General features: G+C 36.0%; 1 protein-coding gene across 1 annotated transcript; it reads right to left on the bottom strand.

The window, feature by feature from the left end:
- Nucleotides 1-2,295: 2,295 nt before the first annotated feature.
- Amelx (amelogenin X-linked) lies at nt 2,296-13,305 on the bottom strand. The gene is given in 8 exon segments (XM_032890012.1): nt 2,296-2,325; nt 4,176-4,220; nt 7,814-7,873; nt 7,876-8,247; nt 8,513-8,557; nt 9,916-9,963; nt 11,850-11,915; nt 13,230-13,305. Coding segments are annotated over 7 exon segments (654 nt in total). The 5' UTR covers nt 11,904-11,915; nt 13,230-13,305.
- Nucleotides 13,306-19,234: the final 5,929 nt, after the last annotated feature.

Genomic DNA, 19,234 nt, shown 5'->3' on the forward strand with positions numbered 1-19,234 from the left:
ATTTGGTGGAGATCATTCAAGGTCGCAGTATACACCATACACAGAAACAGACAGTATACACCAGCTGATATGAGGCCCCCAACACATACACAGCAAATGACTACAGGGTCCAAGAAGATGCACCCAACCCTCAAAAGACTGGAGACCACAGAGTGTTTAGAGGTCTTGTGGGGTGGGTGGGGGGTCTGGTGGGGACATCATCCTGGTGACAGGGGTCACCAGAAGGAGGCATGGAATGTGGAACAGTGGTCATCAAGGGGAGCAAAATCTGGAGTGTAAAATAAAAAATTATTAAATTAATATTAAAAATGTGTTAGATAACAATGTCAGGAGTTACCGATTGATAAATACTAAACATGCACCACATTGGAGCCTTTGGCATAGAAAACTTTTTATGTGATAAAAAAAAATTGAGTCAATTCTACTTCCAACTCTAAACTTTCTTTCAGATATATAGAAGAGCCCTTTTGCAAATATCAAAACTGTATGCAGGGTCTGTGGAGATGGCTCAGTTGGTAAAGTTTTGCTAGGCAACATTAGATTTTAATTCAGACACCCAACACCCACATTAAAAAGGGTATGGTAGTATGCATCTAGAATCTCTAGTCCTGAATAGGTGGATCACTGAAAATTTCTGGCCAGTTAGCCTTTAAGAATTAGTGAGCTTCAAAATCCAGGTATGGTGGTACATGCTTTTAATTCCAGGAGCAGAGCCATGTAAATCTCTGAATTCAAAGTCAATCTACAGAAAGTAAGTTCAAGAAAGGAGAGGCAGAGAGAGAGAGAGAGAGAGAGAGAGAGAGGAGAGAGAGAGAGAGCAGAGAGAGAGAGAGAGAGAACAGAAAACTGGTAATAGAATAAGTTGGGGGCAGAGGGGTGTTCAGCTACTTCAAGCATCAGAGTTCAGCAGTTTCGGCCATATAGCTCTGGCTTTAGAGTGAAAAACAGAAAGGACTCAAAAAAAAAAAAAAGAATTAGTGAGCTTCTAATTTACTGAGGAAACTTGTCTAAAAAAATAATAATGATAATGTGGAAAGCAGTAGATGAAACATCAACTTCTGGCTGCAGATGCACGAATACACACATTTACATAAATGTGCAAATATTTGAACATCCATATACACGACATACACGTGCTATACACACACACACACACACACACACACACACACACACACACACGTATAAATAATTGCATTCAGCAGGGATTGAATTTAATGGCCATTCTGGCTGTTAGCTTTCTGGTTTTATAAGACTCCACTAATAGTGAGAGGAGGGTTTGTGCTGCTGACTCTTTTGCCTGCTCTTAGGATTCCTTTCCTCAATTGGATTGCCTTGTCTAGTATCAATATGAGGGCTTTCACCTTGTCTTATATCTTATTTTTCCACGTTTATTTGTTGCATCTTGAAGGCCTACTCTTTTCTAAAGGGAAACAGAGGGGAAGGAGATCTGTGGGAGAGGGGAGGTTGCATGAGTTAGGAGAAGTGGAAACATGAGGGGAAACTGTGTTCGGAATGTATTATATGGGAGAAGAATCTATCCCCTCCCCCCAAAAAGACTCAAATAAAGATGTCAGTACATTTTATAGGTGAAGAAATTGAGACACAGGGACAAGAGATTTGTCCAACTTTCCACAGCTGTGTTCATAATTGAAAGCCAGAAGCTCTGCTTGTAAAGTCACAACACTGGAACCCATCTTTGAATTTGGATGGACAGTGGAATAGCCCCAGCACACTCACATTCCATGCCCAAATACAGAATTATGGATGTTTTATGGCATTGAGGTAATTTGATGCTATTTGAGATATTTTTAACTCATAAGAAAAAGATAAATACTTAACCCCACACTATTTTCTTCTTTTTCTCCCTCTCTTTTCATCCCCCCATTCCATTTACTTTTCCATTAAAGGACAGCGATATTTGTAGGAGTGGTTTACTAATTTTCATTTTGTAAATAAAGGAGGCAGATATTATGTACCTTCCACCCTTTCTCTCCCAGAAGCCTCAATTATTATTTATCTTTTATAAGTGTCAGGTGCTTTGCACTTGAGAGAAGTCTTGTGGACTCTTCACAGCAAGCATATTTGAATAACTAAATTTCAGCCAATAACCCCTACTGATAAGGTTACAGATTTTTTTAAACAGAGATGTGTTAGAAACCAAATCCCCCCAAAGGAAAAATGCCGAATAACAAGAACTTTCGCAACAAATGTAAGCCAGTGAGATTTTTATTAAAGCAATAGTGAATACTACTACATGCCATTGTGTTCTGGAAGGGTAGGAGAGTGGTTGAATCATTTTTCTGTTGTGGTTTCCATGTTAAGCTGTAAAGATAAGTAGAACATCATATTATTCTTACAATCAACAAAATTATTTAATATTTCACATAACATTTAAAGTTTGATGTTGACATTCAGAATTGGTATTTCCTTCTTTAGTGTACTACCCAGGGGCAAAGATCAGATTTCTGAGGGAAAACCTGAAGATACATTTTTGTATGGAATTACAAAAGTAGGTATAAACATGTTTCATGGGGAAAAAATGAGCAGCTTGATTTATTTCCTGAAATTTTATTAGATATCTGTAATATGCCTTGTAAGTAAAAGCTCATGTCATCACCATATATTCTCTAAGTGGTTGCAATGAGGAAAAGGCTTATTTAGAAGGGGAGGGGGAGGGGGATGTTTGCCCGGAAACCGGGAAATGGAATAAGACTCGAAATGTATATAAGAAATACTCAAGTTAATTAAAAAAAAATGTCATGTTGCTCAAATGCTACATGTCTCCACACATGTGCTTTTTTCTATAGGTGAACCCAATGGGCATATGTATGTGCAAACATGTATGTTCCCTCAGTACACTGTAATTTTTGAACCATGAACAAAAGAGAATGCAAATTTTTCTAGCAGTTACAGCCAATAAATCTCTGTCAGAATTCAGCAAAATAAATGTGTTGGTTTCAGTTTATTTACTCAGCTTAAATGTTCACCTTTTGCCAGTGAAGCTGCAGATGAAGGCCAGACCTAAACTACCTCCGGTCCAGATGTGGCTGGTTCAAAGTCTGAATTACAACTCATTTGGTGCTAAACAACTCTATTATAATCAGCGAAATGAATTTATTTCAATTCCAGATCGGCCTGTTTTGGAAGGGAACTAGGGGAGAAACCATCTTAGTGTACATGGTTTGACAAGGAAGGAAAAGAATACTCTAGTTCTTGGAAAAAATCCTCTTTCCAGATAATGATTACTGACATGCTTAGGAAATAACTTCTCATGGAGAACTGAAAGTTTTCACATTTAACCAGTCAACCTGTTTTGTGTCATATTTGCTTTCAACTCTTGGAATTAATAAACTTGCTTTGTCTGCCTCAGAAAGTAGTACATAGAGAAACAGTGACAACTCTCAGTTCTATTAGCAATGTTGTCCCAAATGGTAGTCATTTGCCTAGTATGGGTCCTGAGCACTTAGAATATAGCAGCTATAGCCAAGAAACTACGTTTTAAATTTTATTCCTTTTTAGTTTGTTTAAATATAAATGCCCACACATGACTAGTGTGTTAAACATCATTGGTATAAAATCTAATTACCACTTAATATATAGCTCTAGTTTAAACATTCTATTGCATTGTGATCGTATGTATCTACATTTTGAGTATAGTAGTGTGGCAACCATTATTATCTTTGATAAAAGATAGTTACTTCCAGATTTTTAAAAACTATCCATCCTCAATATTTGCTAATAAGGTGGATATTTATAGAATATCAGTTGAAATTAGATTATTAGGTTATATCTTCCATTTTATTTTCTAATATGTGAACAATGCACATTTCTACCAGTTAGAATCACTATTTATAGAAGCTGAACTCTTCAGTATGGTACAAACCTAATATTATAAAGAGTATAAAGACCCAAAAGTAAAGTTTATGAGGTTCATGTGAGCAAAGGTTTAGGCATTTATTGAAGATGGATGTTCATTAACATCAAAAGTTATTGTAAACCCTCGATTTTACAGGTTTGCCACATAGATATTATAGTATGACTGTGAACTCCATGATCACCTCCCACAGAATTTAAACAGTTTTAACATTGAAATAGAGATGTTTGAATTAATAAGGAGATTTGAAATGCATGCTTGTTAACTTAAAGTAATAAAAAGCAAAGTGTCTACATACCGGATGCCTTGCCGTGCCCTGGTACCACTTCATAGGAGAAAATGCCTTAAGAGAAAGAGACATTAGAATGCAGTTGATTTAATTTAGTTTCATATGAACTAAATACTAAACTCACTAGTGCGGTATGAAATATATACTCACTAATGCAGTCCTGTCAGTATTGATAGCCTGAGAGTGTGAGTTCTACGAAAGAAAGCAGCTAAACACAAGTGCAGTGCTCCTAAGTCGAGTATTAGGTTACTAAGAATCCAGCACATTCTGTAAGTTGTCCATGATTTGAGGCAAGTACCAGTACCCTCATCTCTTAGAGATAGTCATGAAGAGTTAGAGTCAAATTATGCCACAGGGCTACAAAAGTGGTAATTCTGTTTAAGTTCCACAGCTCCTGCTTCTCATCGAAATAGGAAAGCATGTAGCTGTAAGTTGTCCCAGGGATGGGGAATTTCAGGACACAATGATTCCACCAAGATTCCTGGGAGGTTTTCTTTTTCTACTTTCAACTTTTGATCACAAGACAGCACACAGAGCTCCATGAATCACAGCTTCAAACAAATGATCAAAAGAACATCAGTTGCTCTCTAGAGTGTATCCATACATCCTTTAAGAAAAGGAAAAACTAATCCCTAAGATTTTTTTTTCTCTCCCAGGAAACTTGTCCTTTGCCCTCATTCTATATTCATGATCCACCACAACCTATCCCTCAACTTATAACAGAAAAGAAGTACGGAAAGTGATGGCAAAGTTAGTGTGGATGAATGGGCCTCCACTTCCTGGGTAGTAGAGAGGACACATCTCTATCCCAAGTAGGTGAAAGGCCACGTGCTGGAATCAGTTCCAGCTCTACCAGTGAAGAATGATCCCCAACTGTTTGATATATGCCATAGAATTTTTACTTTTAAGTGACGAGCCACGCCATTTGAACATCCTTTACCATTGATGGATAAGTTATTGCATCCCTTTGTGGATTTCTAGAACCCAAGGATAGGGAGTTATTGTTTTCCTGTCTCAGGCAGTCATACCTAGTTTAGTGAGTGCTTGAGAGATATGTACTCAGCTGAAAGTGGCCTATGGTAATTGATTACATGCGTTCTTACCTTTCCTATTGCATTTTAGTGCTTTAAAGTTAACTCAGTTGTTTGCATATTTATACCTTCTCAGAAAACCTATGTTTATTCCTTCCAGAAAATGATTAAGAGGAACCTTAATCATGAAGGTACCGGAATAAAGTTACTGTGGGTGCTGTGTAATATAAATCCTGCAAGGACTGTTTACAATTTTGTGTGGGTGTAAGAGGAAAAATGATTCAAATATAAATATGAGTGGGAAAGAAAACTTGTTTTGAGTCCATTTTACGCATCTGTTAACGTTTTGAAGACCATGTGGTAGACTTCATCAACTTAAAGATTATGAAGTGAAAGAAATGACTTGTGTATAAAATCACTGCAATTCTCTGTTTGAGGCTCCATTATTAATAGTTTCAAATTCAGTGAATTACCATATATATCACACAATTTCACGCAAAATATTTTTCTGTAGAATGAGATCAAAAGACCAGATTTTGATTAATGATGTGGTGTGAAGAATAAAGCTAGAGTTCCAAATCTTAATTCGATTTAGAACATAAATATTCCTTAAAGTTTATCTTTTTCAATGTAAAGAATATTTCTTCTAAACTTGCCTTCATTTGGTTCAGGTTCAGTGTCTAGCCATGCTTAACTATTTCTTTTAAATTTCTCAGCTATTGCTAATGATGTACAAATTTCTATTTTAAGAAAATATTTGAGATAATATAAAGATTCTCTAAGAAGACATAGAGTCATGATTTGCCTGCTAAATGGTCAATTTGTAGGAGCAAATGACCAGTCCCTATATTAGTCACAAATATTCACTTATAAGTTCTTCTCTCAAGTGATAAGAAATTTTAAATTTAATTCAACACAAAGACATGAATGATTTTTAAAACATTTTATTATCTGCTAATGATACTTATTTTTAGTTACAGAATTTACTAAGTGATTGTAGGCACAAATCATTGTGTTCTTGAGTTATTCCTAAAAACAACCAAAGTATCCACTTCGGTTCTCTCATTTTCTGAATTTTTTAATCCTGAAAAAATATAGCAAAAGGAACAATTAACATAATTTGCAAACATTCCTAGTGAATACCATTTACAATAATAAGTTATGGCTTCAGTTTTTTCAAAACAATGTACAATCATTGACTGTGATTCTGTAATTTCTGAAGTTTCTTGCCATTAAATAGAAGTTCCCTAGGCTGAAAACACTAAGACATATTTAATAATATATTAGTAGCTGCCACCTTGCATCAAGGGTTGCCTGCAATAATGCCATTAATTTATTTTCCATAAGGCAACTCTAGGCAATCATCAATAATTTTACTCTAATTTTGAACAGGAGGATGCTGAGGTTAAAGTGGACAAACTACCTACATGAAGTCACGTTTCCACAAAGAGCTTTGACAAAATAAAACCCATGATCAAATCTACAGTGTTAATCATTAGTAAAGACACAAATAAACCCAATTTGCCTGCAGAGAGCATGTACCTTAGTTTAGGATTATCAGTACTAGCTACGAAATTATTCAATTCCAGTCAATTCTCAAAAGTTCTGCCTCATTTCCATAAACAGGCTTACATTTGTGAAGACATTCATGACAGTATATAAGAAATGGTATTAATTCTCAGTGTTAGAAGTTATCTGTTTTTCTTTCCTTTCCCATCTTAAAAGGGAAAGCAATTCCTTCAAAGTGGAAGGAACATGGTATCTTATCTCTCGAAAAGCTAGGCTGAAAATCTAGGTGTCCTGGTTTCAAGCTAGAGCATGTCTTCTCACTTTTTTTGATTCTGAGTAGCAAGTCATTAATGGCATCTATAAATTGGAATCACATTTGAGTGCATGTGTATAGTATAATTAAATGATTTCATATATGTTACTTATGTGTTTGTGCATAAGGATCATTTTATTACCTATTTTTTCATTTGTTTAATAAGAGCTTTCTGTAACATAGGAATACTTAATGCTAAATTCTGAGAAACTCTTGTCAAATGCTTATTTCTATGGAGTTCTAGTACTGAAGAGAAATTCCAATAGTCACATTGCTAATAGCCACTTCCAAGTTGAATGAACACTTTAGACAGGCAATCTCCTTTATGTCTTGAAAAGATAGTTTCCATCACCCTCTTTTAAGTTTGCCTCAATATCTGTCCTCCTTGCTCTCAAAAATCTACTCCTTTTATATTTTTCCTGCAGTTTTAACCTATTCAACTACTCAAGCCTCTGATGTGTGTGTGTGTGTGTGTGTGTGTGTGTGTGTAAAATGGTATTCACCTGTTCTCTTACTCTTAAAATGGGTGAATTTCAGTAATACATATACTGGTAAGAATTCTATAATTAGAATTTAAATATACCATAAGACCCAGGGTGTTAATTATGAAGCCATGTCAATAAATTCATTTGTAAAAACAAAACAAATATAATGTATGCTTGGACTAAGAAAAGCAAAGATCTATGGTTTCTGCAACTCAGCCTGATTCATTTTGAAACTTAGAATTCTGGGGCCAATTCTTGTTAAGTCACTTTCCCAAGGTTTTTCCTTTGTTGGTTTCACAGTATACTCACCACTTCTTCCCTTGGTCTTGTCTGTCGCACAAGCTCCAGAGGCAGCTCCAGGAAGAATGGGGGGACAGGGGCTGCATGGAGAACAGTGGAGGCAGAGGTGGCTGTGGTGCCAGGGGCTGCATGGGATGCAGAGGTGACTGGGGCTGCATGGGCTGATGAGACTGGGGTGGAATGGCCTGGGGCTGGAAGGGCTGCTGGAAGGGCTGCTGGGCGGATGGAGGGATGTTTGGCTGATGGTGTTGGGTTGGAGTCATGGGGTGGTGGCCAGGAACTGGCATCATTGGTTGCTGGGGGGCCACGGGCTGTTGAGCTGGCACCACTGGGAGGTGGTGATGAGGCTGAAGGGTGTGACTCGGGGGATGCTGTTGAGACAGCACAGGGATGATTTGGTGGTGCAGCCATCCACCCATGGGTTCGTAACCATAGGAAGGATACTGGTGAGAAACAAAGAGTCAGGTTTACCATTGGCTCAATTGATTTCTAACTGGAGAAGTAGCAGTAGTGTTTTGTTATTATGACCTTATGAATATTTTAGTCATTTTTCCTTTGCAAGAATTTCTAACAGTGTACACAGATATGACCTTTTACCAACTAAAATTCCCATTAGTGTATGAAGGTGGAGTAGATATGATATTTCAGTTTAAAAGGGACTTAAATGCATGCCTGTTTTTCTTAAGGGGAGGAGAACAAAATATTTACATACCGCAGTTTTATCATGCTCTGGTACTTCAAGGGGGTAAGCACCTTTTAAGAGAAACAGACATTAAATGCATTTGATTCTGTTTAATTACATATGAACTAAATACTAAACTCACTAATGCAGTATGAAATATAGACTCACTAATGCAGTCCTGTCAGTATTGATAGCCTGAGAATGTGACTTCTACAAAAGAAAGAAGAAGGTAAACATTTGTAGGATGCTTTCTATGTGTCAGGCACTGTGTTATATCCATTCCATACACTTTTCATGCTTTCTCGCATGATTGGAGACAGGTATCCCTTTTATAGGTAATGTTATGAAAACTCAGGTAGGTTCATTCACTCAGCTGAAGTTACAAGATTTAATTCAATTTAATTTAATTTAATTCCATTTAATCCTCTTCATTGCAAGAGCAAAACAATTTAAAACTTAAAATAATGTGATATAATCACTTTTTATTTGATATCACAATGGAAAAATGTGGTAGAAACATTGTCTTTCATCCTTCAGACATAGATTTCTTGGTCAAATATATCAATCAACCTTTTGAGATAAAACACTAAAATTTGCCTCAGACTCTTAGAACATTTTTCTTCTGCATATATGAGTTAATAGACTTGGATTTTTATCTGATCCCATGAGATAAGACTTTCATTCCTTCTGGACAATATAATCCTATTAGTCTCAGATAGCTTTTTCATATAGTACATCATTTAATCAATATAGACAAAAGTTATTAACTTTACTCAAGTTATGAGTGACACAGCACTTTTCATGCTCTTCTGGATGATACTTTTTAGAAATGTAGTTATCATTGTTTCCCTTCTTTAGGTGAGAAAGCCAAAGTTCCAGAGGGGGAAAACTGATTTTCCCAGGGTCATATAGTTTGCAGTTTAGGAGAACCCCAAACTCTGTTTCTAGAACATTTCTGCTTTCCATCACTCTGTCTAGACTCTGGTAAACCACTTTTCACTGATCACTGAACATAGCCAATGAGAATCACACACAGTGTGTGGATGTCTTTGAATCGGCAATTTTTTCCAGCTAGAAAAGATTTTAACATCTTACTTACACCTTGAATTTTATAGGCTGGCATAGAACAAAACTTTTGAGGCTGAGCTCAGTCTCTGCCCTATCATGGAGCCTTCCTGAGTGGTAGTTCATGGTGGATACATTTATAACTAGGTTTAAAAGTAGAGGCTGAGTCAGAGTGACCAGGTAGGAAGGTGCTGAGAAATGCAGGTTTGAGGACATCAGTCAGGGCTTAAAGCTGCTGGTAGGAACTGAAAAAGTGTGACCATTTGAGAAACATCTTGAATGAAGAATCAATACACCACACTTTACAGAACTCAGGGAATCTTTAACTCAAACAATAGTCAAAATTAGTAAATAGAAAAATTACCTCATAGCTTAAGTTGATATAACCAGGGCTCCCAGGATGAGGTGGTAGCTTTTATGGGAAGGGAAGAAGATAAAGTGAAAGAGAAAGAGAAGGAGAAGGAGAAATGGGAAAAGAAAGAAAAAGATTAAGTCAATATGCAATTGTTCACGTTAAAAGTATCTACAACTATTTTAAACATATGTATATATATATAAATACATAGTACAGAATGTATCTGAGTTCTACTTTTAGTCTGAGCATGTATGCTTTGAAGGAGGAAACTTCTCAATTTAAAGAGTCTCTGAATTACTAAATAACTTCCTCAGAGGCCATAGTCTTTTAGTGGGAGTCCTAAATGCAGACAGCAGCATACATTTGTCCTCCCGAGATCATTGGATTAAACCCATTAATCATCAAAGGACCTTTCCTTTTGTACCCATTCATTTACTTGTTGACCAAACTTCCTCTATGTTTTGGAAAAGAGGTCTGCTTCTGTGACAATTTAAAAAAGAACAAGCCAGGAATTGTTTCATAAAGGGTCCCTTTATAGATCAGTTGGTGAAAAGTTCAAGAATCAAAGGGATTCCAGGTAATTAATATGCAAAGTGAATAAATAACACAGCATCTCTATTGTTCAATGTGAGAACAAGATGAGACTAATAAAATATAAACATTCTAAATCCATCCCCTGGACAATAAAATAATGATTTATTGAAGTTCAAGGCCAACCCTTTTTATTGTCAATGATTTATGGCAGAAATTTAGAAGTTCCAAATAAAAGGCAACCTGAACAATTTTCTAAATCAGGACTCTCTGTGTTTCTCAAAGTAGGGGCCTGACTACTGCCTACTTTATAGAGTTTCTGATGCCCTCACCTGGGGATGGGGGCAGGAGACAGAAAATTGTGAGCATAAAGCAGAAAACTCTAGAACATAAGGCTGCTTAAGGGTCAATTCAACCACTCCTTCAAAAATGCTTATGTTTTATAACGATTTATTCTTCCTCATCTGAATATAAATTAACAATGAAAGGTGGCTCTTTCCCATATGCAGTGTGTCAGAGTATGCCTCTGAGAGGGGGTATTCAAAGTGCTGAGTTGTAAAAATGTCTGAGTGAGGGCCTTTGAGGACCTAGGATTTCAGGAATGCAGAGCACAAAAATCCTGCTTTTGTGTGTGAGAGAAGAGAGGCTGCTGTTGAAGCTTAATGGTATACAGGAATAGTATCAACTGCTCTTTATACCACCAAAGAGTTTTGCCAGCATGTGATCCAAGCCTTCTGCTATATGTACTTGTGTCTAGAGAGTGGACCAGACATCCTGACTTTGGTACAGATATGGTACTGTATTTGCATGCTGTCCATGTGTATTTGGCACAGGCAGGCAGGATTCTAGTACCTTGCTAATGCCAAATCCTACATAAGGAGTAACCAGATTAACCAAAGGGAGAGGGTTTCAGTGACATGGTACCGGAAGAGAATAAATGTTACCCCCTTAAGACTAACAACAGTGCTATCTGAGGGCAAGAAGAAATTTTGAACTTGTGAGGAATTAAGCCTTAGAGATTTTTTTTTTTATTTTTTGGCTGTTATATTTGCCTAAGCAAGTAAACCCTCTCTGGAAGCCTTTCAAGGATCCCTTCAAAAGGATAACTACTTGTAAAGATGGGCAGTGTTGTTTACAAGTGAATCTTACAGGACAGCGTCCTGGGGGTCAAATGCTTGTTAAAATGTTGAGTGCTTGGCCCCACTTCAGCTGTACTGAATCACAATCTATGGTGGAGTCGTTCCTGCTTTTCTTAACAAACTCCATAAGGGTTTCTTTCTTCAACACTTAGATACTTGGGCATATCAGATCTTGTACTGTATGACACAGTGAAAATTACCAACCAATGGAGCAGATTTCTCATTCCTAGCTTATTTAATTGTAACAATCAGTAAATGGGATGTTTTACTCACGGGCATAGCAAAAGCTGCTCCCAGGAGGCAGGCAAACAAGATCCAGGTCCCCATTTCTTGATGGTTCTGAAATGTAAATCAACACCAGCCATTTAAAAAAATAGAAGCGTGAACATAATTATGTTTCATAAATGTATATAATTTACATTAATATCTTGCTAATAAAAATAAGGTGAGACCCTTGTTCATAAAGTGATAATCATATGGGATTTCCAGTTTTCAAACTGTATCATTGCTTCAAGTCCTAATAGTGCAAATGGGTTTTTGGTGGTGGTGTGGTGGTTTGTTTGTTTTGTTTTTTAACTAAGTTGAAGGTTAACAAGTTAGAGGACCAAAAGTGGTCTATAATAATGATGCTGCAAACTATTTTCTATACTTATACAGCCTATAGATGCCTAGCAGCTAGATGGAATTAATAAATAATGATTAAAAAATAGGGTTGAGTATAAAAGTTGAAGAGACAACCAAATGAACATGGTTTTATACTTTTGTAACAAGAAGAGACAGAAATGTATTTTGGGAGCACAACCCACTTGAGCATTGCTACTGTAAAACACATAGATTAATTATTTAAGAAAAATATTGAATAATTTTCAAGAATGGATTAAAGGCAGAGTGGGTTTAGGTCCACATGTACAATTTTAGGCAAGAAACCTCATAACATCCTTTGAACTCAGGTTTGGAAGAAAAAAGACACGATGAAACCAAAAGGAGACCAGTGCTAGAGTTCTAAGCTTCTTTAAGGGTTGTGGAATGATTTCTACCTAACAAGTTCTGTCTTAAGCCAATAGCATCCTCTTCTTACTTGTCAACTATACTGTACATATTCTATATCTTAAGGCTCTTGAGACATGAAGCAAGAACTGGCTATCCTAAAATATGCACATTTTTGACAACACCTTAAAGGTATATTTAGGATATGAATGCAAAATGTATTGGTGCTGGCTATGAAAAGTACATCGAGTGTTTCTACCTTCTAAACCTTATTGCCTCAGAGTTTGAGTTAATAAGAAAAAGCATTCACACTTGATATGATTTAACAAGATTGTATACAGAAGTAGACCCTCCAGTCTTATTAACACAGAATTTTAATTGAAAATAACACATTTTTTGTGTGAAATTTGGCTTCAAAAGTCATTGAATGCTTGACCTAAAATGTAGAAGTGAAACAAACACTACTTGCCAGGTACTAGAAAGTTAAATTTTTCATTCAATGATTTTGGGCCTATAATTTAATTATAGTAAAACTGAAGAAGTACATATGGTGTGGATGGCACAGAGTATTAGCAATGTGCAATACATTCACACTTTTGAAACATGAAATTCAAAGAAAGAAATGACCACAGTAAAGATGGTAAATTATGAATGAAATACACATACCTTGAGTGTATGCTCAGTGACTTTCTGTCTGAAGCTCAGGGATGCTTGATCCGATGGTTTCTTCCAACTCTGTGCCCCAATTTATACCATGCAGGGCACTTAGAACAGCCAATCAGGTTTCAGAATGAAAAATGTGTTGAGTCTAGAGAAAAATCCCTGTATCATGATTTTTTTAGATGCTGTGAGCACTGTTAAGACTGCATGTTGTGATTAGTGCATATACTCGTTCATTACAGGCAATAATAGGTTTAGGAGGCTGTCTTAAAGTCAGCAAATTAGTTGACTGCATATGCTGATATATTCAAATTCATTTTTAAGAAAGTGTTATGCCATTGTCTACGTCTCAGGTCTAGCAATTAACGTTATCTTTTTTTTTAAGTGAATGGTCAAGTTTCTCCAATGTACTCAAAACAGTCTCTTAAGGTTCTCCAGAATTTTCATATCAAGATGCATGGATTGAATTCCCATTCTTGTTAAAACCCAAAGCTCACCCAGAATTCAGAATTCTACAATCACCGGTGTGATTTCTCTACTTCTATCAGATATTTTCTCTGTCCCCTGTGTCCTCTATCACCATTCTGGTGTCCACCAAAAAAAGAGACCAAAGTCTTTTTTCTTAGACTCTTTTAGAAAACCGCCTGTCATGCAACCAACCATGACCCCAAGACTATCATAATAACAACACTTATTCTAATGCCAGAAAGGACAAAGTAAGCAAGTGTCATATACCATACAATGTAGTTGAAAATCTACTTGAATACTTACAAACCTGTTACAGGAGATATCACCCTGATTTTACTACAGGACCAGTTGACTTCTCTCTCATCCAGTGGTTCCCAAACTGTAGGTCATGACCTCTTTGGGGGTCAAGTCACCCTTTCAGAGGGGTCACCTAAGACCATTGGAAAATACGGATACTTACATTTCATATCAGTAGCAAAATTACAGTTATGAAATAACAAAAATAGTTTTATGGTTGGAGGACCCCACAACATGAGGACTGTATTAAAAGGTCTCAGCATTAGGAAGGTTGAGAACCACTGCTCGGGTCTTTTCTAGCCCATACTGAAAACTGAAAACTGAAATTCTCCTCAGTTTTTCAGAGCATTGCCTGTATGTTTTCAGCACTCGTTCCTTTGTTTGAGCAACATTAACCAAGTCAGTTCACTTGGAGGGGCTTCTGATTTAGCTATTAAGTTTACATATACTTTTACCTCTTTACTATAATAAAGCATGGGTTGGTTTTACTTTATTTTACAATTTTATCATTTAAGAAATAAATTCATAATTAGTGGCAGGAACAATTGGGTTTTGCACCATTATTGAAACATTGCAGGAAATGTTCATGTAATTAATTGGTGATACAGTTGGATCTTCTGAGTACCTGAATTTATACATTTTTATACAAATACACATGTTTCTGTAGCTGCATACGTACTACAGATTCTTCAAATTGATTCTAAAGGAACAAAATAGCCATTAAATTATGCAACGTATAGTTTTCATGAAAATATTGAACTTGGGCAGTGTTAATCCTCACTCCTGCTTCATAACAATTTCCTCATGGGTAGGACAGGGACAATAATACTATCTACCCAAGAAGATGAGTGTGAAAATTAGAGGAGAAAGATACATAGGGGAATGGAAAGCTTTTAATTTCCCAATCCACTCCTATTCCCTGGAAAGTGACAAGTGTTTAAATGATGGTAACAGTAAGATCTAAGGTGGTCTAAGTTCTAAGATTGTCTTTGAGAATAAATTATTAAGGCTAGCTGAACATCATTAAGAAAGGTACATCATTCAATTTGGAAGAAATGGAGGATTAGGAGTGCAAGTACATAATAGGCTAAACGTACACAAGAAAGTGAACACAGAACATGTCTCTAAAACTTAAATGTGTGCAGGTTTGCATATATTTGTGATATTTTATTGCTGAAACAAATATCAAAACAAAGTTGAAAGAGGGATAAAAAAGTACCAAAAGGCTAAAGAATGAAAAAAAGAAGAAAATGGAACTTTTACTGGCAGTCCAATGTTCACTTGTTGATCCCCCATACAAAGAAAGTGAACTCATTGGTTCAAACAGACAACATCTTCAGGGTTTATTTAGCTTTGTTACATTCTCAGATTATAGAACAGCATAGATGATTATATAACAGATGAATGGATAAATAAAATATATATGTACACAATGTTGTATCACAATGAAGAATGAAACCGTAGCATTTGCAGCAAAAAAGAGGGTGGAACTAGAAGAAAGGTAAGTGAATTGTGTTAAGTGAAAAGAACCAACTATATAAGAAGGTATACATGTTCATTTGAATGTAGAATACTGATTCCTAGAAAGCTAAGGCAGGGTTGGTGATACTATTCTCAATACACAAAGATTACTGAGTGTTTTAGAAAAAAGTTAATTTTAATAAATATTTTGTCTATAAGTAATTATTTCATTCTTATAAGTTGTCTTTGGGAAACACAAAGTATTTATTTAATAAATTACTAAATAAATTATTTTGTTATATAGTCTGTAACATTTACAGACTATTCTTGTTGCTCTTGCTTTTTAAAGTTGAGTATGTCTTTGTTCTTTTTAAGTCACTATTTTAAAATTGAATTTTAAACATATAGTATTTTTGTGTACTGTGATATCTCTGAGACAAGTGTAATGATATGGAATCCAAATATGTCTTTATTTGGTTATACATTCATTCCAAATGACTGTACATATGTGTGTGTTGAATACATATGAACTGCAGGCTGTTCTTGTTATTATAGAGAAGAAATAGTATGTGAATTTATTACTACTTCTAAACACTCTCTTTGGAAGTGATCAGGGAATAAACACCCCTCTGAATTATAATAATTCCTTTGCCCGTTTTGGTTGCTGTTATTACTTTCTTTGATTGCAACGTATCATATTTTGCTTATGCTAGCAAGTTTCCCCCTTTTAATTAGCTGATTGTGATTTAGGGTTTGCTAAGAAACCATAGGTTCAAGTTAGTTAGAGATATCTGTCAAGTGCAAGCAAGGGAATATTCTTAGCAAGCATGGCCTACTCATGAGCGTTGAGGGGGATCACCTGTGAGAAAAACTGAAGAAGATTCACTTTTATAACATTGGATGGTGACTTCTGGGAGGATGTTTTCTATTGTTGCTTTAGGATTCTATCTTCTCGCTTTCTGAGTCTCAGCAGCTTTTGATACATGAGAATGATCATTGGAGAAGTAGGTATTGTGAATACTGCAGACCTTTCATGTCAGCCGTATAATACTTCAGGTATCAACATTTCTTTTAAAGGAGACTCATGATTGATTGTCTAATATTCTAGAATTGTTTCAAGATTAACTATTTTTAAGTAATTGGATCCAAAGTGAGCTTTTAAATGTCCTGTTTTTAGACATCCACTCATAAGAAAATACAATGTCTCTGTGGATAGGGAAAAATCTTCACAAGACCCCACCACTAGGTGATAAGCTGTAGACAATGGATACAAAAGGAGAGGGGACCCAGGTTTTTCCTCAATATTTGAAAGGTGTGATCCCAATCCTAAGAAGTCAGCCCAAAACTCATGCAAATACTCAACTAACTCAAGAATTAGAGAGCATGTTGGGGAAACACAAGATTTGGAGCAAGGAGACGGGGTAAGAAATGCAGATACAATATACTCATGTAAGAAATACTCAAAACTTTACTTTTCCAAACAATAGAAAATATAATTTTCAAGGAAGGATATTTTCTGGGATATAATTGGAGTTGCACCCTTGTCAGCATTTAAGTCTATCACCATTTACTGATTCTGGCAAACATTGCCTACTTTTCCTCCATTGCAACCCTAGGAATTATACTTCCTTGGAGGATTTTTGGTAATTTATACAAAGTAAATACTAGATGGTTGGTTAAAGAAAATGTCAAAGCTATCCATGATATTATGAAAATATTGACAATAATGTGGCTTCATATGAATCATTCATAGGCAAATACTGCAGTGATGTAGGTGCTGTATTTGACTATCACTATCGAGGAAAGATCTCCTGTCTTCAGAGCTCTTCATACCTCAAAAGTCCTCTCCTTCCTTCTTATCTTAATTTATGCAGATGCTTACCAAAACTTTAACAATAGTTATGTAATGAACTCATTTCTGAAAACTACTCCTTCCCAGGATTCCATTTCATCCTTTAAAGTGTATTCAATAAATCCCAAAGAAATAGAAGGTGTTTGGAGCACAGTATTTTTTACTCCTGATCAGGAGGATTGGTGACTATATAATATACCCACTCTTTCATAGATTCTGGGTTTATTTTATGCTCCTTTGGAGTAGGTAAAGGTTGAATAAAAAAATCAGATAAAAACACAGTATCTTTAAAGAGAGAGAACCCAATTTTGATTACATGTAGATAATACCTTAATAATATAAATATTCACAGAAGAATTTATATAGCTTGTAATTTGCGAAGTCTGCAGGCATTTGGTAAGTATCTGGTGGAATAACATTCAATGAATGAAATTATATGCAGATGGGAGTATGTTGTTTGGGTTATAATTAGCTGGCAATTGTCAGGAGTGAAAATGTTATACTTGAGTTAACAGAGGTAAAATAGTAATATAAAAATAAGCTTTTTAAAAGTTCTGTTTATTGAACAGAATACAACAAAATACATTTTACTTTTCAATTTCTGTCCAACACACACATACACTGACCAGTAGTTTCTATGCTGTCAAAAGTAGGGACAAACGTATTGTTTAGAAGAGGACAGACTAGATCAGAATTATGCCTGGGTCATGGATTCATTTTGCGTGACCTTGGCCTATGTACCTGAATCCTTTGTACATTTGCCATAATGATTAGAAAATGGGAATTACTAATAAGGGGTTACTCATAATATTCAATCTCAAATATGTTTTTAAAAAGTGACAACTTTTTTTTCTCAAGTCAAGATCTAACTATGTTATACTACTGGTAAATTGGAACTTGATACAATGTTTGAGGTACCATAAGAATCTTGCCTCCAGGACTAGAATTAAAAGACTGTAATATCATGCCCTCTTTAAGTGGAAATATGCGTATAAAAAGGACCTACTTAATAACTTTCATATAAAATATCAGGTTGCATATAAAATCTGTTGCTACAGATTACTATTCACAGCCAACTAGATATTACTGCATGAAATGAGTTCTTGTTTAGTAAAGAACAAAAACAAATAAAACATGCAAAAAGGATTGAAATGATTTTATTGTTGTATAATTTACATATATTGGCCTCAGAATGTGCAATTGAATGTTTTCTGATACTCTTAACTACTTGACGGAGTTTCTAACCATTGACATAATCTAATTTTCAAACATTTTCATTATCTGCAAATAGTCATTTACATTCCCTGTTGGCTTCACTCCTGGTCCCCAGGCAACCAACTACTTTCAGTCTCTATGGATTTTCCTGCTTATAATATTTGATACGGAGCCATACAACACATGGTTGAAAAAGAGATCTCCCTCTGGAAATCAGTCTGGAGGTTCCTCAGAAAATTGGACAGTCCACTACCTGAGCATCCAGCTATACCACTCCTGGGCATATACCCAAAAGATGCTCCAACATACAACAAAGACACATGCTCCACTATGTTCAGTGTGTGTGTGTGTGTGTGTGTGTGTGTGTGTGTGTGTGTGTGTGTACAGCCACCAAAACTACACAATATTGATGAAACCAAAAAGTGTATGCTGACAAGAGCCTGATATAGCTGTCTCCTGAGAGGCTCTGCCAGAGCATGACAAATACAGAGGTGGACTCTTGCAGCCAACCTCTGAACTGAGAACAGGGTCCCTGTTGGAGGAGTTAGAGAAAGGATTGAAGGAGGTGAAGGGGTTTGCAACCCTATAAGAATAACAATACCAACCAACCAGAGCTCCCAGGGACTAAACCACCATTCAAAGGGTACACAGACCCATGGCTCCAGCTGCATATGTAGCAGAGGATGGCATTGTTTGCCACCAATGGGAGGAGAAGCCC

Source organism: Rattus rattus, chromosome X, assembly GCF_011064425.1.
Source record: "Rattus rattus isolate New Zealand chromosome X, Rrattus_CSIRO_v1, whole genome shotgun sequence".
Taxonomy (NCBI): domain Eukaryota; kingdom Metazoa; phylum Chordata; class Mammalia; order Rodentia; family Muridae; genus Rattus; species Rattus rattus.